This window comes from Opisthorchis viverrini (genome assembly GCF_000715545.1).
Source record: "Opisthorchis viverrini unplaced genomic scaffold opera_v5_49, whole genome shotgun sequence".
Classification (NCBI taxonomy): domain Eukaryota; kingdom Metazoa; phylum Platyhelminthes; class Trematoda; order Opisthorchiida; family Opisthorchiidae; genus Opisthorchis; species Opisthorchis viverrini.
The window spans coordinates 726869-751067 of record NW_008751705.1 but is presented as its reverse complement, the minus strand read 5'-3'; the positions used below and the strand labels follow the sequence as shown (position 1 = coordinate 751067).

The window sequence follows — 24199 nt, the reverse complement described above, 5'->3', positions numbered from 1 at the left end:
CTACACAAAAGCAAACTTCCTTTTGAGTCTGCTTAAGCTTCAGCTGGTTGCACTTTGCACCAGAAACTAATTGTGCACAAGTGCTCAGTGGCTCAACCAACGTCGTTCGAAAAGTTTTCGACGGAAGATTGGCAACCATAATCAACTGACCCGGACTAAACGCCGTCCAGTTAAACTCAGTCATCTCGGAGATGAAGATCAACGCTGTCGAGCCATCCATCCATTCCAGATCTCCATTTCTAACGTATATATATATATATATATGCGAAAACTATTTTGTCTCTTTTTTAAAGGATTCCTTGGAAACCTGACTGTCAGTTCCGGTCCCGGTTGTCTAACAAAAAACCCGCATTCAACCTCAAAACCACCGAAACCCCAAGGAGCGCTGATAAGCCAGGTCTCTTATACACAGTCAGAGATTCAAACGACTCAGAAATTTTCAGTTTTCTAAACCGGCTGTTCGTGGTAAAAACTGTTGTGATTCAATTAGATTGAAAGAGAATAATACAAGAGTAATTTTCGTCCCATAATCTTCCTGAAGCATATTCTTCTCTTGCCTTCACGTAATAGACAATCTAGTTTACTTGTCAATAATAAATTCTGTATAAACAGACTCTGTATATATTTGTCTTCCTTGTGCATATCGCTGCGATCATGCAAACAGTTGATAAACGCCAATCAAACTATTTTCAAATTTCTAATCAAGTTGAATTTGAGAGAGAGAGAGAGGGAAGGATAATGGCAATATTTATTCATCAAGTAACTGACTGATATATTCAAATATCAATATTTGTTTTACGCTGACCCAGAAGTTTGTCAATCAGAAATATTTGCGGAGTGTGTGTGTAGTTGACCGGTGAATGCATCCCACAGAAACACGGTTTGTGTCCGTTAGATCGTCTTTGATATCTTGGCTAATAATCCTGAGATTTGTTGACCCCTAAACCAACGGGACCAATGATGACCAGATGGTTAGTTAAACAATATAGTTTCATTCCCAAAACATCAGCACCAGGCCCTCTAATCTGGGTCTTTTTACGGAATACTTGGTTGTTGGGTTGCAAATGACATCTCATATACCTTCTCACGTCTATGGCACCCAAGCGACGAATTATTTGGACCTGTCGTCTGGTAAAAATGTGCCGAAAGTTTGGAACATTCGATGCATGCGAACAAATAACGTATGTTTTATTGTCACATTCGCCTAGATTATATCAGTAAAAGTCCCGCATTGTAGCCCAGTCTCACTAGCTGCCTCTGTTTACGGGCCTATAGAGTAGAAGTTCCCACCAGGCGAGGCTTCCCACTTAAAGATATGAAATCTATGTAAGCTGATAAAGCAAGTGCAATTGAAAGTTTCGTTAATGTTATCCAGAGACTCAGCTGAATCAGGAAGGTCAGATTCTTGAACACAAACACTAAATGCCCGAAATCTGCCTGGACGCTCAACTCCCATGGATGCTGACCAGACAGACAATGCCCCTTCAATATGCAGCGCGTCACAACCTTGTATCAAGGCCAGATAGCGTGAGTCAGCATAGGATCAAGGTCGGACAGTGCTTCTCAAAAAAATAGCCTGATGCCGTTGTACTTGGCACTAACGTTCGCTTGTTCGTTATAAAGTAGTTTTGTTCCTTATCGGTAAACCCTTGTTCGGCACCAGGCAATGGAGCTAGAACAGAAGAAAGATATAACACACTTGGGTTCAAGTAGAACATAAGTTTGAGGGAAAGTCGGGGACTACTATCTACCTGATAAGCCTCACAAAGGCCGAAACCAGTCTTGGGCCGTTGAAGAGTTTTCGGCAACCATCTCAGTAGTTTTCTTTATGCAAGTTACGAACAAATCACGTTTGACCATCCGTTCTTGTTTGATAAATGTCCGATTTACGTCAGTTGACAGATGCTTGGAAAAAGGAATTCTTAAAAATCACGAGAACTTCGAACACCTGCGTTTTATGGTTCTCTCCACAAATTAGAAATGATGAAAGAGTTAAGTTCCCACCAACGCTTTGCTCACAAAACAATAAACGGCGGGTCTTACAAAGTTTTACTCATGGAAAGACGAGTGCCTTTCAGTGTAGAGTCTATTACCTAAGCACACGAACTAAGCGGTACGAACTACTAGGTTCGAAAGTAACACCTTATTTGCACAGTTTCAGAAAGGTAAATATTCTCAAGCGTCCTTTTGAGCTTTCCCAGATCTTCGAATAAGAAATAGTGACGGACAAACACTGTAAAACGGCTTCGTAATTTCCATACCGACCTTCACCTTCCATCAGATGCGAAGATGGAGTTTTGACATCTGACTAGACACTACTACCATGTTTCGTCAGTAGTATACAGTTACTCCTGTATTATCCAGTTCCACGTTTATTTCTCCTTCACACTTATGCAAAATATCCCTTATTTCATTTCCAAAAGCAATGAAAAAATCCAAAATAGTACGGGGAGAAGGTGAAAGCCAAGACACTACTGATCCACTTTCATCTTCAATCTCTATCGGGTTTACTGGTAAAATCGCCCCATAAACGGGTCACCGTTTCCACCCATGATTGCCAGAGCTGGTTCTTAGGTTGTATACTTCGGTTGCAATAGTGCTCCTTTACTGTTGTCGCTCGGAAGAAAAAATTTCCAATCCACTCGATCGTCATCGCTGGTGCATCTAAGGCCCTAGTCTCCGATCCCCATTTCCATTGGAGTTGGGTGTCGTTGCAAATTTAGAAATGATGTTTGACAGACCAACCGACACATGCTCGGATGTAATGGGACCCGACGTTTTGGAATCCTCAAAAAGATCCCGAAGTATGTTGAAGACCATGGCGAGTCTGAAAAGGCCACGAGAGCTAGCTACAATAAAGACACATAGGTATGAAAGTTAGCAAAAACAGGAATCTACCAAATCCAGTCTTGGTGGTATCTGGTTCATGTTTGCACAGGTTTTTGTGCGTCAAACGACCACGCATTGTTTGAAAAAGACAGTTAGTTCATACTAAATAATCATCACTGGAAAGATGGCTTGTATTTATATTTGGAAGAGGATATTCTTAAAATACAGAGGTTTTAAAAAGTGTGATGATGGTCGGTAAAGATAATTGGCCATCAATTTTTACTTGTGATTTTATTAAGCAGTAGTATTTTGGCTGTAACACTCCGGCGTTCGGCTACCATGCCACCCGGAGGAAACACGAGGGCTGTCAGGTTTTTTAGGCCTAGACAGGATCGGTCGAGATGCTGGATTTGGGTTCGAATCACGGGTTTTCCGGTCAGCAAGTTTAAGTCTTAACCACTGATTACTCGACCGACACTGTGTCACTTACATTCTTGTTTGCTTCATCGATTTGCTCAAATGGGTTCACGAAACTATTTGGCATCCATCCACAAAACATCCGTCCGTAGAAATTTAGGTTGACTCTAAACCAATTGTCATTCACATTGCTGTCTGTGCAACCTGTTTGACTCCCGAAAATAATCCGTGTAGACATCTAACTACGTCACATCAGAGGTCCTCCAAACAGTTGCGCCAAGCCAGTTCCCGCCAGACGTTTCAGCCTCTGATCAAGAAAACACCAAAAAATACCCAACTGCGCAGCCCCCCTTGAAAACCCGCTCTTTTGGAGCCATAAAATTGTTTGCTTTCAATAAATCAATTTATTTGATCAAGAAAAGCCAATTTGCTGAGGGAGAGAGAGGTGAATATAAAAGCAATAATGATAATGAGAAAGCAAGTTTGTGCCTCGACGAAAAAATTCTTCGAGGTTTCCTGAGATGAAAAAATAGTTATTTCAAAGCTTACATGCATGGTAAGATTGCTCGAGTTTGAGACTCGATTGAGTCACGTTTTGCCAATTGCACATAGATTTTTCTTTATTATAGTGTGCAACACACAGGCTGCCTCAAGGTACCACTGCAAAAATGTTCGATGAAGTTTCTTCTGCTTTCCAGTTGAGTAGTAAGGGAGATTTTCTCAAACTCCGCACACAGCTCACTACCGGGGACTACGCCTACCCAATGGGCGCCAAACAGGACGAAATCGGTAGTAGTCTGACCGTGGATTTCAAACAGTTACCCCGTTTTACCCAACCCGGAGAGAAATTTATAGCATAAGGTGGTGAATTTTTAGCTATTTAAAAAACAAGGGATGACACGAAATATTTGCATGAATGGGATCACCTGTCAAGTATAAGATTTCGACCAAATGTTGCGGACCGTGCGAGCGCCCATCTGATCGATCGCACATTACACTACATCATGTGATGAGTGATCAGGTGACTTGTCACGCCAATAAAACGCTAACACAAACACGTGACGCGACCTGTGAGTGGGAACATGATCACCGACATTTCCAGATCTTATAAAAACAAGAACAATTACAAGAAAGACAGTTTTTTTCCAAAAAAGAAAATATCTTAAATATTACGGTTATTTCTTTCGGCAAATTCTACTTTCTCCAACTCTTATCAAACTGAATGAATCAAGCGACCAGCCACTCTGAAGCTAACCTTCATACGAGAGCGAAATTTCTTCCCGTAATATTTACCTGAATTTTCAGCGCATCCAGCATTGAAGTGAGAATAACTGAAAGCTGAACTCAAGGACAAGAGAACTGAGGTACTTAATAGGCTCTAAATTAGATTTTGGGGTTAAACTTGATGTATTTTTGTCAAAACGAATGATGCCATATTGGTAAGAATAATAAATCGTGTGAACTATTTTGGCGTGTTGGCGATAAGAAATATATTCATATAAAATGGATGTCGAAACCTATTGGCAACTGAAACCGTACACATAAAAAATACACAATTTAAAGTAAAACACATAACATCCGAAAGACACTTTAGAAAACTTGGTCCAAATCAAATTCAAACCCGCCCTGAATAAGCAACACTAAAGGAAGCTGCTAGAACACGTGAAGACCTAGTAATCTACCGTCACTTTTAGAAGGGTTTTCTTACCGCAACATTCCATCGAGTATGTCGTATGGCCCTCTCTGGGGATCACTTTAGGCGCTGCTGGCCATCGTACGTAACCACATCCGTATTTCTGCCGAAAAATTAAACGTAGGGAGTCACTTTTCAGAGCTGCTTTAATATTCTCATAGGTTCAGACATTATTCTAATCTGGATCTCGTTTTTACGTCAATACTTTTTAGACCGTTAGAATACGGGTGAATATTGAATAGTCATCAAAACACTACGTGCGTAAATCTTAAGGAAGGGCTATCCAAATAAATATTACAAGGCCGAGGCAGGAGCAAACAATTTGAATACAAACATCTCTTGTGTTTAGGCATAATACACTACTCCCATGGTTGTTGAAAATTCTTCGAGAGCCCACGACCGGTTTCGTCCTTCTTGGGGCTCATCAGTTAGGTGACGTCTTTTGTTTTCTCGGCTCATCACTTGTGAACACGTGTGGTTCCACCGAAGATGCCACACCCTTTGAATCGCGTTGTGGCTGACAACGCTTGTTCCTGTAGCCACAGGCTGAGTCACTAAGTTTTACTGCATGTAATCTAATCACTGAAGAAATGAGCTAAGTTTTTAACCTGTTTTTCGGCCACGGCACCGCATTCGTGGTGAAAAAGAAAAGAAAAACTAGCCAGCGGCAGAGTTCTCGACGACTTGTCAAATAAATCTGACAATTTTTTGAATAAAATGCTTGGAAAGGTAAGCTGAAAAGCACGGGGCCTCATGCTAGTTTATTTTTTGATTGGTTTCTTGTAATTTCAGTGACGGGATGTTCGTCAATTTTTGCCACCGCAAGATCATCTAGATCTTTTCCGGCTTTTGGGCGACATTCTCCATGATTGAGCACTCATGGTATAAAGACCCAGACCAGGGAATCACGTTTATATGACAGGACACGTGAAATTATCAATGGTGCCACTTCCTCCGGAGTCTTGCTTACAATATGTTAGAAAACGGTTACAAACTTTTTAGTAGTTTCTTGTGGCACCAGTTGGGACGTTTCAGTTCAGACGCTTAGCCGTGAAACTCATGCAGAAATTACGGGACTGTCATCAAGCAAGAAATTATAGTGAACACATTTCGATACAACTCTGAGCATCAGTAGGAACTTCAAAGCACCACACATACTGGTTGAATTATTTTTGCTTTCCATACCTGAACTATCGATGTCTTTCCCCGAAGCCGATTTTTTGCCTTCTGGGGAGTGCACACTGTCATCATCATCATCGTCATCAACATCATCATCATCATCAACATCCAATTCATCATCATCAACATCACCATCACTATCATCATCATCTCCATCATCATCATCATCATCATCATCATCATCATCATCATCATCATCATCATCATCATCATCTCCATCACCATCATCACCATCATTATCACCATTATCATCATCATCATCACCATCATCATCATCATCATCATCGTCATCATCATCATCGCGCACACTGTAAATAAGCATAACTCTAATCTGTGAGTGTGGTTACCTAAGGAGTAGACTGTTAGATCTAATCAAATTCAAAAATTACAGGTGGTTTTGAAAACACAAAATGTTGTCTTGATTGAAAAAAACGTTCTGCATCTGCGCTCCTGCGTGTCTTGCACTGGACTTCAAGTAGCTGTGAAGATGCCAGTTCAAAAGTCAATCCATCCACTACTCAGATATACCCGATAAGCTCATGGAAATCTTTTGAGTTAGAATACTTTCGATTCTTTATGTGATTAGCGGCAGTTTCAGAGCAAAGTGTATTATATTAGACAATCAGTTAGACTAAATAACAAAATACGAAAAACTTTCAGTTTTCCAGAGGTAATTTTAGTGAAACTGAAGGAAGAGTCACTTAGTTCGGACAGTGAGTCACTTAAATGGAAAGAGAATTTCCATAACTTTGGAACGAAATCGCGCTTTTGAAAGTAGATACGTTTGTTCTGCTCGGTTTTCATGACGTGTGTATAATAATGTGACGGTTTATGCTACTGATGGAACATGTGAGTAGTTAGTGGTCAGGTGTTAAACCATCGTCCTTGCATATGACGCAAAGTTGGTACGGAAATTATGGAACCACTTAGCAGCACTTGTTCATCAGTGCAGGTTTTTGGAGACAGTCTAATTAGACACAATTTGTGCGAGCAATATACCTCCCTAGAAATGATACTATTTCGTTACCTGAAGTGAAACAATAAAATTATTTTCACAAAGGAAACTACTCACAAGGTTGCTGAAAATCCATCGACAGCCCACGACCGGTTTCGCCCTTCTTGGGGCTCATCAGGTAGGCGTGGCCACAGAGTTTCCGCAACCTTATGTTCTACTTGAGCCCACAATGGTCGTGGGCTGTCGAAATGTTTTCAGCAAACTTGTGAGTTGTTTCCCTAATGAAAATATACTGCGATATCTCAAATATCGCGCCAAGTGAAACATGAGGCGGCCTATGTGCATCACACTCAGTTGTAGAATATCATAAACGAGGGATTTAGTTGAGTGTCTCGGGAACACCAAATAGACTGACAAATGAATGCATTTCTGGAATAAAATTATTGTTTCAATTTTGTTGTTGATATGACTGCCAGGATATTAGGAATATCGATTCTAAAAGCTTACACGTGTTTAGACAATTCGGTTATTTTGGACAATCGGTGCTCAAAATCATGAAATTGGCATAATCTAGCTCCACACACTTGTGACTGGTCATCTTCGAATGTGGACATTGGAGGAAAAATGCATTTTATATAGTACAAAATAAAATTTTCAACTTCTTACTCTCCAATCAAACGCGATGCATGATGATGTATCCGCGCACAGACTTGCACATTCTGCTATCATATATGTATCGGCCATGACGTACTGCGTGTCCAAAATCGTATCGTTTTGTGGCGTCCATCGGACGTATCCTGCGCGGCAAGTCTTTCGGCTAATGTGTGAAGCTTTCAGTGGCATGCAACGGAGTGATTGTTCATTGGCCAGCGGTGCATTTTGTAAGGTTAGCTCAAAGTACATATAAATTAAAATATAGAGGTCTTTTCCGAATCTTAGACGCTCAAACATGTTTTATCTACAAACGAACTGTTTCTAAAGTTATATATATGCATCAGCAGAAGTCATTTTTTAATTGACCAATCAACGAAAAGCACGTTTGTGATTGGCCACATTTTTGTTAGCATGCTTCTGAAACAGGCCAATCAAGTAAAAGGAAACTGCATGTGCGCGCAGTGGCGCTCGTAGCGAAAAAGGAACTTGTACCTATTCAAAAAAGTAGAATTACGCTAAATTTATGTGGTACCCCTTTGAATAATCACCAGTTACTGGTCTCATTTAGTGAGTTGTTTTCAACATTATCACCTTTTTTGTACATTCAAGTCTGTCATTAGTACCATGGTTTGATCAGCAAAAAAGCTGATTTCGATGATTAATTCATCGGTCCAACTGAGCGGTGAGCCGAATTCACAAGCGCTCGATGGAGGTCGACCTACTGAGCCACTGTAATTAGATTGTACAACTCGCTTTCCAAGTGCGTAGTAGTGTTAGTGTATTTGGCGTGCCATAAATAACTGTTTGAATCAACTAAAGGGAAACTGTATGCAACGGAAAGTTGATTTCCAGAGCACATTTTATTCGCGTTTCGGGTGAGATATAAAAAACAGGGGGCGAGATGGCTCAGTGGCTAGTGCGAAAATTTACCGACAGGAAGGTCCATGGTTCGGACCCGACCTCTGTCTCTCGATTTCCCCTGTCTAGGCTTGGGCAACCTGGCAAAATCCCAGCCTTCGTGCCTACTACTACGATCTAATAACAAAAACTACAATTACTACGAACACAGGTTTTCGGTAGGTGGGATGCCACAAAAACCTGGCTGTGGTGAAAAATATGGCTTTAAAATTCAAAAAAGTTATGTCTAATATTCAGCGAGACGCCTAGGTGAAAAGTAGTGTAAGAGTAACTGTGCATTCTGACCAAAAACCTCCAAGGTCATCCATTTGGATTCCTCCGTACCTTTATTTTGTAATATGTTTTTTAGGACCAGAATAAGAGGCCATTCTCCCGGGTCATTTGACCGGCAAATGTGGCCACAGGGTCAAAGGCTTCAACAACCTCCAAGGTGATACAGACGGCGCCCGAAGGCGGTAGTTTCGGACTTCGAACAAAATAAGCCTAATATGAAAGAAGCGTTCTGGTAGACAACTCATTTGATTCACCTTACAGGACCTGGATGTGTAAACCCAATGAAAGATGAGGAATGGAAGTTCAGAGGGATAGACAAGAAATCCCTTTCAGTATGTAAATAAAACTTCCATGTCCTGAAACTCCAAAACTTTGGGCGGTAGTCAACATCTTTGGCACTGCTGCATGTAAACACAATCACAATAAGTCGACGAGTTTCGCAATCACAACATTTTACTCTGTTTAGTCTAAAATGTCCAACAGTCTCTACGAAAAGTTCCATAAACTCTCAGCCGTGAGCCTTCAATTCAGTTAAGGTTTTGTGATGGAATTTAAGTTTAAAATATTTCAGATTCATCAGAAACAATACTCGAGACTTTCAAGAGAGTGAATTTGTTCAGATGGACACATTCCAAACATCACAGATTAGTCGAAACAGATTAGAAAAAGGTCTATTTTATTACCGGATACGTCTTCTCGTGGAATAACTGCGAATAACTGTAGAAAGTGTGAGAAATCTCATGTCACTGATAAATACAACAGAACATCTTTAAGCGTGGACGGATAAATCCGTGGATTAGCGTGACGGGAGCTGAACAGATTACGATAAGGTCAAACAGGGTAGTAAATCAAAAAAGCTCAACGACAGTCCTTTTTGAAAAAAGAAAACTTAGATCCTGGCAGTCGGATTTTAGTAAGCATTGTGCCCGATACGCATAACAAGTGTCTTTTTTATGGAATTTACTCACTACGCACCTTTCTACATGAACATTTTTGGCCAGACTGAATGATTTTGCATCCAAATTAGCCATTTCCAAACCCCCAATCAGTTGAATCGGAACACGTTTCTAGTTCTCCCCTAATGAATGACCCACTCCATGTCAAACTGATACGGTGAGTTGAGATCCAGGCAGCTATCTCTGTAATCAGGTCGACCATACATGACCAGCGTCTCTCAACAGAATGACAGGTGCAAAGGACATCGTATATATACGAATGCGGCCTCTGGACTGAAAACAGCGCAAGTCAGGTCGCCAATCAGCTGATTCACACGGTGTGGTCGCCACATTAACAACCTGCATGTGCGTATAAACAAAGGCATTATACCAATCGACGAATTGAAAATACTGAAAAGTTTGGTTCACTTCAGTATAGAGTTTACTGCTGAAACGGACAGCCAATCGAACATGTTCTCGGGAAGCAAATGCGTCAACTAGTGAGTCGGTTCGGTTGTGATTGTACAATTAAAACAAAACTGAGGTGTACTCAGATAAGTGAGTGAAACGGTCGCACAATTGTGCTCCTGTGTGATTGTTAAAGCAAACACACCCTACAGGATACAAGGTTTGTGAAGGAGGTAACTTAAATAGTTCCTGCTACCAGCACATTCGTATTTGAAATTGGACAGAATACCTGTGTGATGTACTACTCATTAGGTTGCTGAAAATCTGTCGAAAGCCCACGACCGGTTTCGCGCTTTTTTTGAGCGCTCATCAGGTAGGCGCAGTCCCCGAGTTTCCGTCAGCCTTATGTTCTGCTTGAAACCCAATTGCACGAAATTAGCGAATATACGTTCATTTGAAAACTACTTTGGTTTTTCGAGAGACTCACCTGGAACCCAGCTGAATCTCTCAAGGCGGACTAGTGCAGCACATTCAGTTGCCTGGGAACATCACAAACGAGAGATTCAGGTGAGTCTTTCGAAAAGCCAAATTAGTTTGCAAATGAGCGTATATTGGAAAAAATATGTTTGGCCATCTTAAATTTTCTGCACAAGCCTTACATGTCAAATCAGGCCTTGCTTTCCTCGAATCACCCCAGTGGTCGAGGTGTTCGGAAACATGGTACAAAAGATGAAAAATATACACATTGAGAATAGATGGTCTTATCGTCCAAGCACACCTCAATCGACTGCTCAACTCCGGATGTACCTGTGTGCACCCGTAACTTTGTTGAGACAGTGGGAAAGCATGTATAGAATGAGGCATGCATTCGCGGCTACTTTACGACATCCGAACTCTGCGTGTACTGGTGACAGTAAACGACTCGAGGTCGCTGTTTTCTGGGCCAAACGAGTTCACATCGCGTAGCCGAACGGCGAACGAGTCACGCGATCTTGGGTTGTGTCCCGGCTCCATCACTTGTCCAGCTATCTATAAGGGTGAGATTCGTGCTATCTGATTTCTTCTGGTAGTAACTCGTGCAATGCATTGTTCTGCAGGGTTCAAGATATGCTCGTCAATACACTGACACAGATAGCATCCTGTCACGCCAGCAACGAAGGCTAAATAGTGAACAAAACAGCCTGTAGGTACACTTGTTAGTCATGTGGACCGGGCTGCTGCTTACTAAATGGGCATATCACTGCTTAGGTGATCGCCGCTGAATGGCAAAGTCAAGTGTTTCCCATCTCTGTCGTTGCTATTGAGGAGTTTTGGAATAGTTCCTGGCATGAATATGAAGGAAAGGGTTTGGGGGGACCAAGTCTACAGAAAATCGTTGTTAATGAACTGTCTTTTCCCATTAACTGTGGTCCTCATAACAACTCCTTCAAGCTCGGATAAACAAGGTCGTAAACGAGCTAAGGTTGTAGGAAGCTGGGTTTAGACCAGAAAACTGCAGACAATGCTCATCCGAAGTGAACTACTCCCTGTAACGTACCAGATGTCTGGTGAGCAGCATATCCAAGAACGAGAAATCTCGATATTGTTTGTGTTCATATAAAGCAATTTTAGATTGGGGCCTACTGGAGCAAGCACATTAGCGAAGAGCTTTTCATCTGCGGTCACTAAAATGCCACCAATAAAACTTTTACACAACTCAGCCGAATTAATGTTATTCGGGAGTTACCTTTCAATGCAACCATACAAAATGTCAGGCAAAGTAGGTCCTAATGCACTGTCAATGGTCACATCACTGATCTGGCTAAAATGTGCTTTCTCAAACGTTAAATGAACATTTTCTGTGCATGAAAGATGGTGTTCAGGAGTCTCCTTCAAGAAAACGGATCTACATGGACAACCGGAAAAGTCAACATGACCGCTCTCATCAGTACAAAGCAATGCTACATGAACTTAAGATACCCGCAAAATACCAATAATTATTTTCAACTTAACTACCAGCGATAGGTCAACCCCCTGGACGAAATAACTCCACATGAACATGTGGGGTGCACCGACCAAAAATCTAGTGCTGGTATCAGCTCGTCTTGTTGTGGACTCGGACACAGATCAAAACTTTCTTGCTCTGCTTCAGAGATACCTCAGTTTATTAGTGCCAAATCATGGGTTTTTACCAAATTACAAACAGCACAGTGCCCCGCTCTTGCACATTCCTTTGAATGCTCAGGTACGCGTGCCGTGGTTGGCACACCATCTGATTGGCTCGGCTGCACTTGTAAAAAGCCTCTCTTTCTTCACGGTATTGATTAAAGCAGAGCGTTAATAATTGGCCAGTCGAAAATGCGTTCACTTTCATTGAAAGGCCAAGCTGATTGGCTGGTGATAGGTTTGTCGCTATTGGCCGACAGTGTCGTCAGCCTGTAGACGTCTGGCCTCATCTGGTAGCCCTACACCATAGATCTTACAAAATTCACGACAAGAATATCCACCTCAACAGGAAAACTGACGGTCACACACGATACTCGCTTACGAATATTGTAAATGAGATTACGGAAGTTGTACATGATCAAAGTTTATCCCGGTATGATTCCGTTTGAGCAGATGTGTTCATCAGCCAGTTTACTAAGTCAGTGAGACATTTGATTGACATTTTCTTGATACCAAAAAGCGGTATTGTTCTTCAGGCTTCTGGGATATCCTCAACGTTACCATCCACCTGTCCATCAGTGTGGTCATGACCGCCGTCACACTAGCGAAAACAAAACAAGTGACTGAATTCATCCGTGAATGTCAGAAGAACCACCGAGAGATAAAGACAATAATCGAACAATGAAAATAACCATGTGGAATGCCTTCTTTGCAAAATGTGTAACCTTGAATCCTCGTTTGAGTAACGTGGCTCAATAACTGTAGATTTTCACAACAAATCAAGAATGCGTAAGAGTGCTTTCTAATCAGTCACTTCTCGTTTATTATCCCGATGCAAAATAAGTTCTTTTCAAAGTGTACAACTCAGCTTAAGCCACAGTTTCCAGCGTTGCCAGAGGTCCCAGAACGGGTTCGTCTAATGAGCACTTATTAGGAGAACGAGCTCCGAAAGTAGCAAGACTGCTTAACTGCCAATGGAATAACCGTTTTCGTTGAGACAGATTTCATTGGTTGTTCTTCACTCGCCCTTGACAGATGAGTTGTATTCATAGTAGCACTTTTTTGACCCGGTTATACGCGACAGTGATCAATAGATCAGCCGGTTCGCACGTTCACCGACTTTTTCTGATTTGGTCAAGCGTACCAGCCGATTAAGCGGCTATCCAGACCGGGATTCACGGTAATATGAAGTTATTAAGGGAGTTTAGTCCACAACAGCACACTTCTATTCATATAATTCATTTAGGTGATGCTGTGTCATCCCTCTTTCTATTTTGGCCTCTGCCTGGCCACTCCCACCAATTCAAAAATCATTAAAATAAGCATCATATTTGGTGGTTGGAGTCTAATTCTGCCGGATAACGACTGAAATTTTACAAAGGAGTCAAAAAAACTACTCAGGCTTGTTCAGAAACACGTTTTTGTCGTACGCTTTCCTCCGAATAAGCATTATTCCCGGTCTTCGATGGAGCAACCTACCGGACAGTGTGCAAAGTGCTCTCAGGTGAGCATCCATCACGCTCATTGCTTTTATTACAGGTTTATCTTCAACTGGAAATGTAGCTCATCCCTGTGGGACGAGATTGTCTAAACAGTGCGACGGAATTTTTCTGCAAAACAACCGGTCGTTTCCTTTGGAATATGGACACCTACATCTCCAATGTCGAGTGGAAAGAAAGCAGCATGTCGGTAAGAAATAAGGCGTTTCAAAAAATGGAGGAGAATTCTTCAACAGAACCAGTCATTGGTCTGGAAATACGGTTGTGTACTGGAGTAAAGAGACAGAATTTTACCACGAGGACCTTCGCGTAAAGCGAAAGCACACAAAACGGTTGGTTGAAGTTGACGCTGAAGCCATTGAATGAACACTTTACAATTATCGCTGCTCACCAGTCGAAGACACCTAAGTATCACCAGCAACAGAATTAGACACGGTGGATATTTTTAAATGGATATTAAAGTCGATTCGTGATGAAAGGCCGATAACCATTGTACATCTGTTTCATCCTCATTACAAATCACTAGCAGTGAGCATCACACAAAACCCTTAGTGTCTGCGCTCGGAACCGGCACGGCGAACCGACCCCAGTCTACGCAAAACAGTGTGCAAACGCAGGACAGTCTAATGGACACGTTCAGTTGCAACGAGAGAAGCCGCTTTAGACGGCTGATCAAATGAAACAAGGTATTGGCCATGGTCAACAAATCGGCAAGAATTCTTGATCGAACCCGACCCGGCTCGATTGAAAACGTGTTGGCGCACCGCACCATGAGACGCTCAAAAAACGCTTTTGACCTATTAAGCATCTCCTAGTCACTCGGCAACATGAGTCGTCAACCGATTTCTTCATCATCCATGATAACGTGACAACCGGTCGTGGGCTGTCGAAGAGTTTCCAGCAAACTTGTGAGTAGTTTCCTTTGTCAAGTGTTTTTCGTTGACAAGTGAGGTATTGAATCACACCCGTTCGTGCCGTGTTGTACGCATTTCCTGCGCATTTAGTTTCGAAAGAATTCCCCACATTTGCGTGACATTACATCACATGGCATGTTCCTTGCACCAATAAATCAAAGGGCTTTACTTGCGTCCTTCTCTTGAAGTTTGAATCAACAAAACGTCTCCGGGAATCGGAGTTGAGTTATTGCCGTTTATTTAAACAACGTTAGTCGGTTTTCCGGATCCATTCAGGTTGAATCTATGGTCAGTAGTACGAATCGGAACTAGCCTGTAGACTTCGATAATAACAAAAGTGCAACATGCAAGTGCAGGCCATGAGTGATTGGTTGAACCAACCAGCTAAGGACGTGTACATGCATATCAAATGAAGTACTGTCCTAATTGCATATGAAATGATAGATTTTCCACCTTCCCATTCCCGTGAAATGGCAAACGTTCTTGGATCGTATTGCGAACCGCTGATACTCGGCATAAATGAGAATATTGATGGACAGCCTACCACTATCCTCGCAAAAGATGGCACTGTCGAAGATCTGATGTAGAAATAATACTCCCCCAAAAGAAAACAGCACGATGGGGTAAATCATTCGAAAAAAGCCTTTATTTACTCAATGACTAATATCCCGTCCCCAACAAAGCCACACCAGAGAGAGCTTTGTGACTCGATGTGGTAGGTGCCTTTAACAACAACGTGTACACCAAATCACTGCTACAGACCAACAGCACTACGTACCGTTGAGAGACGATAACAAAACTCAGCACATACCCTCGATAATCGGCCAGTTTGCAATACTTCTCGGGAAGCAAGAATATCATTTTTGTTGAGGTATTTCGACTTATGTTTGCTATTCAAACGCAGTGAGATGTTGGTAAGACATTCGCTTCGGATAGACCTGGTTCACAAGCCTGGACATTTTTACAACCGTCTACACAAGCTTGCAAATCAATTTGGTTTTCCAGAGAGAATCAACTGAATCTCTCGTTTATGATATTCTACAACTGAATGTGTTACACACAGGCCATCTCATGTTTCAGTTGGCATGATATTCGAGATATCGCGGTATATTTTCATTAGGGAAACTACTCCCGAGTCTGCTGAAAACTCTTCGACAGCCCACGACCGGTTTCGCCCTTACAGTTGGGGCTCATCAGGTAGACGCAGTCCCCGAGTGTCCGTCGACCTTATAATCTACATGAACCCAAATTGGACTGTTTTCGAAAAATACACTCATTTGCTTACCTGATGAACCCCAAGAATGGCGAAACCGGTTGTGGACTGTCGAAGAGTTTTCAGCAACCTTGTGAGTAATTTCCTTCATGAAAAAAGACAAATCTACACTCGTTGTGATTCCATATGCAAAATTGTTCTTTAAAAAATGGCCAGAGTGTTCTAAAAGTGTGCAGAACATTATCGAGACTACTTTACTGACAAAGACATCAAAGTCAGTCATCCAGTGCGCTGGATCTTGCGAGTTATACATTAGTGAGCTGTGTTCTTGACTCGAGTGACCGATGCAGTGCAAAGCAAAACATATCGATCCATTAGATTTCCTAACTTAAGCGTGAGTGCAGGACGTGGCTAGGATGTCCTAAGAGGGTCAGAGGCACCAATAATGCTTTTAAGTTGACCAGAACCGCGATGAGCAAATATTCATGCAGAGAATATTTCTAAATCTCCGGTGGGGTATTGTGAATTTGGTCAAACTGGATACTTTACCATAGAAAAGCCAGTACAACACGACCCAGTATCCCAGTGAATGATTAGGAACCCCGTTGTGAACTACTCTGTTTGTCACGCTTTGTTGCCCTCGAGTGGGATACGCTGCGCCGCGAGATTCTCTCTCAAAAAGACGTGTATTACGGCAGAAATACGGGATTCGCACTCAGGAAACAGAATAGTACGCTACTTTTTCTAACCCTGGAACATTCTGCTTGAAAAGTTTTGACAACGCAGACAAAGTATATGGGTCCAACCTCATTCGAAAAACTCATCTAGCTTATTAGTTAACTCCATGATAGCTCCAAAATTTGCCACAATGTATTCCTGAAATTTCACTGTAAGACACCATCTTTTTCTCTAGATAATGTCAGCCTGATATATTTCTGTTGGACCCATTTTTCTGTAAATTAAAGAAAGCGGCAATGTGACCGTGCTGTGCTTGTAACGTTGACGTCTTACATAGTTAGATGAAAAACTTTTAGCCCCACTCTGTCTAAGACGCACGGACGAGACTACTTAGTTACTGCTCTAGAACACACATCTATGGCTTAATCCATCTAAGGGACAGATAACCGTTTTCTTCGTGGGGCACACTACTCATTACATCACTGAAAACGTTTGGACAGCCAACGACTGTTTTAACCTGTCTTGGGGCCCGATACGGTCCCCGGTTTTCGTCAACCGTCAGTTCTGCTTGAAACCACGTGCTAATATGGTCTGAAAGAGAAACTCAGCTGAATCCAGATGAGTCTATCATTCATGTCAGCTATTTGAGAAGCCTAGAAGCTAAGCAAATTGACACCATTGTTTCCGTTGCATCCTCTATTTAATTCCCGCAGGGGGGGGAACATCCCAATTACGACAACTGAGATCGGTTTTACCAGCAATACCTGTTGGTCCTAGCCACTATCTTTGCCAAACCGTACCTGCCCCATGGTACACGAAAGATTCACGGCAAAATTTGAGGGCCTTGACCCACACACTCACCAACAGACTGAACTGAACGAAAAGTCACTTTGGTAACGATTGATTAATTTATTGGTTGTACAGTGCGCTGAACAATGAAGATTTGGATAAAAATGAAGGAAACCACATGATTTTTTCTCCATAATAGTGATTGGTTTGAAGATCACTGCTGTAACACTTCCTAGTGGTATACGCTATCGCGTGGAAAAATTTTTAGATGTTGACAGAAAAACTATCATGAGTAAATAAGCAATGAACTGACTAAAGTATAAAGTCTTAACGTCCACGGAATGCTGAATCTGTAGACATCATAAATTATGGAGCAACTATGCTTATCTAGGAATGTATTCTAGCTAGGCCAAGCCTCCTAGGCTATGCGGTCGATCACGTGTGCCAAACTGAGTCCACTGCAATCCCTGACACCTTGAACAAGTGATCCAACGGTCTGATGATGTAACTGGCGTTACCTCATATTAGGCGTCAAACCATGATGCAGTCAACAAATAAAAGTTCTGGCGGCAAAATTAGCGACGAATTGTGTGGGATCAGCTCTCATTGGAGTTTGGCAACTTACCACATACTGTCAACAATTTTGGTGGCAAAACTAATGATATCAATATTACTAATATCAATAATAGTAGCTTAGGGACCCTCCTGAGGAGATGACAAAACACGGACCACTTTCTAACTAACTGAAGTAACTCGAGAAAATCAGATTTTTCAGGATCACGGCGTATTTACGCGACTCATTCGTACAACAATTTAAAGCGTAGTCAAATGGATCTCTTGTGTACAAAATCGCCATGTGAAGGCCGGGTCGATTTTCGATAGTTCAACAAGTAACCTCCTGCACTCCAACTACATGACGAGTTACAAAACGAAGCTTCCGGCATAAAGTACAACCTACGATCATATTTTGTGAAAGTTACTGCTTACAACATGTATCGGGATGGCGGACCGGTAGCCATTTTAAAGGAACTCATTAGGGGGTAAATTCCGACTTGTCGAAAAGTATCCTGTCTATGAAGTACTCAGGCGCAGAGAATAATATATATGATAATAAAAACCAGTCAAAACTTCGATATTTGTAGGGGACGAGGTGGTTCAAGTGGTTAGAGCGCAAATTTACTGATCAAAAGGCCCGTGGTTCGAACCCGACCTCCACCTCTCTACTTCCCCGTCTAGGCTTGGGCGACCTGGCAGTATCCCTCGTGCCTCCTTCGTGTGACATGGCAGCTAGGCACCGGAAAGATGTTACAACTGAACGATTATTATTTATTTATCGATATTTGTACAGAACTATACATCTTTTATCCGGTTACCATAAGAAATCAGATTAATGCGATAATCGTATGCCGTTATAATTACTGTCATAGACCACCACTCGTCCAGCCATTTAAAATTGTTTCTCACATATGTACGGCATTGTATGACTATGGTAGAAACACGCATTTGGTCTGTAACTCAGAGCTGATCTACTTTACTTTCCAAATTAGAGAAATTAGTGGTAAAAAAAAAACAATCAATATCACCTCCTGACGGCTTCGCTTACAGCAACATTTGATGGAATATGCAGTGTGATTTTTGCTCTGGCGTAGTTCAGGAGTGGCTGGCGATCCAACGTACCCACACTGGTGTCTGGAGTCCTATAAAAGTAAAAAACGTAAGGAATTAATATTGGAATAATACTTAATAGAATCGTGAGTAGGGAAGACGTTGAAACAATGGGACAGCTGATTGGAGTCGAGACAGAATGAGCTCAGATAGAGAAGGTCTGTTCAATCTGATCACTTCCGAAATTTATGTACTATTTCCCTAAACGGTGATTTCAATGAAATCGTTCGAATGAAGGAATTCTTCACTATGAGAGTGCAACAAATACATCTCAGGTGGATTTACTGAAGTTCGTTCAGGTGGCAGCTGACTGATTCGCCGAGCTTGGTGATTGGCTTGCGGGCGTTTAGTCGCCACACAAGGGGACAACGAGACCCAACCCAACTGCATACTGAGGCTGTCTTCATGCATGGCGATGAAACTTTTGTAAGCCACCTGTCAACAGTCAGGTGATGGGGGTTTCGAAGAATGCACTTCACATTATTCTCGTCGGAACGGTCGTTCTCCTGTCTTGGCCCAGTTAGGTCAACATCGGAGGGGGGAAACACTGGCTTCGAGTTCCACTCTTATTAGGACTCATCAGCAGTTCATATCCTTGGCTCTGAGTGGATTTGAACTCCGGATATCTGACATCCGAGGTGAACGCACATTAGACACATCCGTTTTTCGATATCCGGATATCAATACACAAATAGATGGGTAGTCTTAGCTGGGCAAATCTGTTGGCTGTTACTAATAACTGCGACTGTAATAGTATGATTCTGCATGACTCTACAACCTTCATTTAGCCCGCAATTATTCGCAAGCACGACTGAAGGCAGACGCTTCCGAGTGCTGATCATGACAGACAATTTGACATCGAGTATATGCAACTGCGTTGCGGCAGAAAGTACACTTCGGTTTTGAGCAATTTCAGACTACTAATGGCTCACATTTCTATCAGCACCAGGTCATGAGAACTGTCTACTTTTAGGGTTTCAACCTGCTGGGCAGATTCTCACGTAAAATTCAGATAACTGTATGCTAGTTCTTTCTTACTCAAGTTGTTTTTGTGTGCTTGGCCAAATGTAGGAAAGGTTAATTCAGAAAACCTGTGATCTCTGTGTGATCGGTGGATCTTGCCTCTTAGCCTTGTAGCAACTGGAGTTTCTACAAAGGAATGATGTAGAAACGTTAAAAATTTACAGGACTTAATGGGGGCCACATCGAGGCACAGTGTTTTACGGACGTTCTCGACCAAGCCATCCAAACACTTGAGTCTACAACCTCATCATCACTACCAATAGCATTTTCTGTCGCTGTTGCTCTCACTGGTATAATCATCAAAATCATTTATACTGAATTAATAATGCTATAATTATTACAGTTGTTCAGCCGTATATAGTTATATATACAGTTATATTATAACTAAAACTGTGCACATTATTATAATTATAAATCAATCAGTCAATCAATCAACCAACGACCACTATAAATACCTTCATTATCAGTAGTATCATTATTACTATCGTCAATAGCATCACTACACTCTACAGCAGAAAACCAAAAGCCAACGAATTGTTTTTTCCGCTGTAACATGGTGTTTTTTTACCAGCTATCTCATAAATCATGCGAATGCCTTGTCAAGCAGTCAATTTAAGAAGCATCATCCTTAGGCATTCAGCTGTTTACCTTCCAATCGAATGCAATACAACGTGGCGTTTGGGCACACCGTTCTGCGCATTCCGGTATCAAATAAACGTCGTCCAATACATTGTGTGTGTTCCACATCATGTCTTTATGTAGCACCCATTGAACGTATCCGGCAGGACAGTCAACACGTCCAACATGCGACAGTTCCAGTGGCATGCAATCAAGGAGGACATCCGCAGCGATGAATGCATTGCCTTGCAAAGAAAGTTTGAAATACAGATAAAGTAAAACGTGTACGGGTGTACCAGACCTCTGGGACTGAAGCATAATTACTTCGGGCAAATCGTGTTTATTGCTACATCCAGTTATACTTAATTGATATTTATAAACTGTCCAATCAAAGAGAGCTACGATTCTGATTGGCTGTGGTCTGGTGGACCAATAATAAGCCAACGAGTCGAAGAAGGCGGTAGTTCAACCATAATTTTGACTTGAAGTAGTTTCATTCAGTCAAACTTTTATGATTCTCACGGTACAGATGACGAGGTAGACACGGAGACCCAGGATGAAAACATGTTTTCCTAAATAGGTTTGAGCTGACCTTATCAATGTGTGCTATCAAATGAGTGGTGGCTCGAACGACAGCCAATACTGATAGGCTTATTGACAACAGCATGAATTTCCAGACAGTGGAACACGAGTGGTACTCACGAACAGAAATGGGTAAACATCAAACTGAAGTCATTCCTGTGTTATAGCGCCCGATCCCGGTTGCTGACGAATGGGAACGACAGTACAGTAGTAGTGGAATAACCACTTGTTCAGCAGAGCTGATGAAAAGGGTGCGACAATCTGAGGAGCATACATCGATGAGAACATGTATTGCGCGTCTCTATGGTCTCCTCCACAAACTGCACAAGGCCCTCTTGGTCCAAATCGGAAACTGTACCCTAAACGGCAACACAATAGTGCCAAGTGGCGGTGTGAACTACTACAACCGGTCCAAAGGTTGGATGTTAGATAGAACCATAAATATAACACTTCTACACAAGAAAGTATTGACGACAGATGCTTTATTTTTACTAATGAAGCGTATTGGAGAATCTGCAGTCTATCCGCCACAATATTCAGAGAGAAGGAATTGCTATCACTTAACCGCCCGACAGGTTGACAAATTAAATTTTATTGTGGCTAGTTGCGAAATATGTAGAATGCACGCTCACACCACTCTCGTTTTGATAGTAGTCCTCTGGAACAATGATTCTGATAAGCCCACACACACCTTGTTATGACAGCTCATCAGTAGTGCATATCCTTGCCGGAGTTTGAACTCCGCACATCCGACATGCGGGGAAAGCGTGTTACTACCATCCCACAAGCGTACACTGGATTTTCACATCGGAACAGGTAAACATGTTCGCGCTCGAGTGATGGGAGTGGAAGCCCCGATGCCTCGAACAACGATTCAGTAACATACCTTGGTTGTGCCCGCCTGTCAGCGCTTCCCAGTCAGGTAGCGCCACAGACGCTTGAAACCTCCTGAACAACTTTGGATTTGTTGTGGTTGGTCATGGGATTTGTAAAGCGAGAGTTGTACTTAATTTTATGTTCAAACTCGAAAGCATCACGGTCGAAATTCTAACTTCTGCGATGGGTATGTCGATGATACCTTCTGGATATTCACGTTTTCATGTGAACTAGTATCCCTCTTGACCACCTACACTGAGTTATATTCAGGCTGTCCCCACTCCATAGCCTAGTGCCGGAAAACAACGCACTTTATAGCAAACAAGCGAATGCAAGTGTATAAGGGTCCCGTGCAATATTTTGAAATGCGTCGTTTGACTGGCGCAGGCTGTCCGATGCTATATTCTTAAGGGTACTGTCTGACCTCGACCCAAGACTATCTGATCGGCATTTAGTTGAGTTTGGGGATCACAGTAGGTTTCGGGTATTCTGGGATGATATTCAGGAATCTGACCTTTCTGACACTATCTGACCCTTACACTGATGTATGTTCAAATACATCTTAGATTTATGAGTTCGAACGGAGAGACCACCTGACCCCACCTGACCTATCAATACCATGAACGCGCAATGAATAAACTAGGCAAGTCACGTGTTTTGGTGCGAGGCGATTTGGGTACTTTCAATTAGGAATTTTGCTGTAAGTTTATGCTGAAAAACCCAGAATCACTATATGGCTAGCTGTTTCATCCTTCTTTGGAATCACCAGCAGTGTGCACCTCACAAATCCAGAGGTAGTTCCGAGCCCCAGACCTCCTGTTTTGTAGTTTGGATACTTAACCGCTCGGTCCTCAGCAGTACGATTAGCCCTCACTTAGACAGGGGCAAAATGGCCCAAGTGGTTAGAGCGCGAATTTACTGACCGGTAGGTCCGTGGTTCGAACCCGACCTCTGCCTCTCAACTTCCCCTATCTAGGCCTGGGCAACCTGGCAGTATCCCAGCCCTCGTGCTTCCTTCTGGTGGCATGGCAGTTAGGCACCGAAAAGGTGCTACAGCTGAACAATTTTTTTAGACAGGATAGGGTATCGCTCATCCTGCAATGCCAGAACCCGCCCCACGTGGTCACGTGCTGACCGGCTCCTAGACTGAGGACCCCTCAGGTGAAAGTCTTAATCGTTTTGTGAATTCATTCTTATTCTGAGCTGCTGTTAGTCAGGAGATTTGAGAATTTTTAACGGAGACTCCGTTCTGTAAGTGAAACCACTCCGTCTTCGAAAAGTACGTGCCGTAAGCTAACATGGGCCTCTGAGCTACTGTTAGTCAGGAGATTTGAGAATTCTTAACCGAGATTCCGCTCTGTAAGTGAAGCCACTCCGTCTTTGAAAAGTAATTGCCGGAAGCTAACATGGACTGGATAATACCCACATACTACCACGCTTCATCAAGCAAGCAAGTCTTCTCCATGATCGAGCCTAAACGAGTTGTTCAGAAAACATCCTAACTAACGATCTGGAATTTCTCAACAACGTTCTTCGAAGGAGTGGACATTGAGACAGAATACTGAAGGAACATTCCCAACCCAGGACCATCGGAATCGCTACGTAAATGATTTTGCAAAAATATTCTTCTTCTTACGCTCTCGTGTCTAATGTAACCCAGACGGAAAATTCCAGGTGAAAGTATTTGATGATTTGGTCCAGGTATCATCAGGTCGTAACCGAGGGACATTTTCTCCTCAGGCAATCCGTTATGGCTACCGAATGTAACTGCTTCAAAGATTGGCGAACATACACTCATTTGCAAACTACTTTGGTTTTTCGTGATGTTTCCATATATACATGTATCGCGATATCTCGAATATTGTAGCGACTGAAACATGAGGCGGCCTGGTGCAGCGCATTCAGTTGCGTCAGAACATCACAAACGAGAGATTCA

At 42.3% G+C, this 24199-nt stretch overlaps 2 protein-coding genes across 2 annotated transcripts in view; one reads left to right on the top strand and one right to left on the bottom strand.

Annotated features, from left to right (window-relative positions):
- Positions 1 to 1532: 1532 nt before the first annotated feature.
- Positions 1533 to 24199, bottom strand: part of T265_03424 (hypothetical protein) — a gene marked incomplete at both ends in the record, with an annotated part of 27102 nt that continues 4435 nt past the window's right edge. Inside the window, 8 exons of the mRNA XM_009167908.1 lie at positions 1533 to 1672; positions 6098 to 6449; positions 7302 to 7502; positions 8658 to 8762; positions 16105 to 16177; positions 18680 to 18786; positions 19103 to 19196; positions 20876 to 21050. Of these exons, the coding sequence (XP_009166172.1) occupies positions 1533 to 1672; positions 6098 to 6449; positions 7302 to 7502; positions 8658 to 8762; positions 16105 to 16177; positions 18680 to 18786; positions 19103 to 19196; positions 20876 to 21050 (1247 nt within the window). The remainder of the gene's footprint in view (positions 1673 to 6097; positions 6450 to 7301; positions 7503 to 8657; positions 8763 to 16104; positions 16178 to 18679; positions 18787 to 19102; positions 19197 to 20875; positions 21051 to 24199) is intronic.
- Positions 7153 to 16105, top strand: T265_13248 (hypothetical protein; the record flags this gene model as incomplete). Its single annotated transcript, XM_009167949.1, has 3 exons — positions 7153 to 7338; positions 8715 to 8803; positions 15883 to 16105. Coding segments are annotated over 3 exons (498 nt in total), but the record flags the coding sequence as incomplete, so codon positions are not given.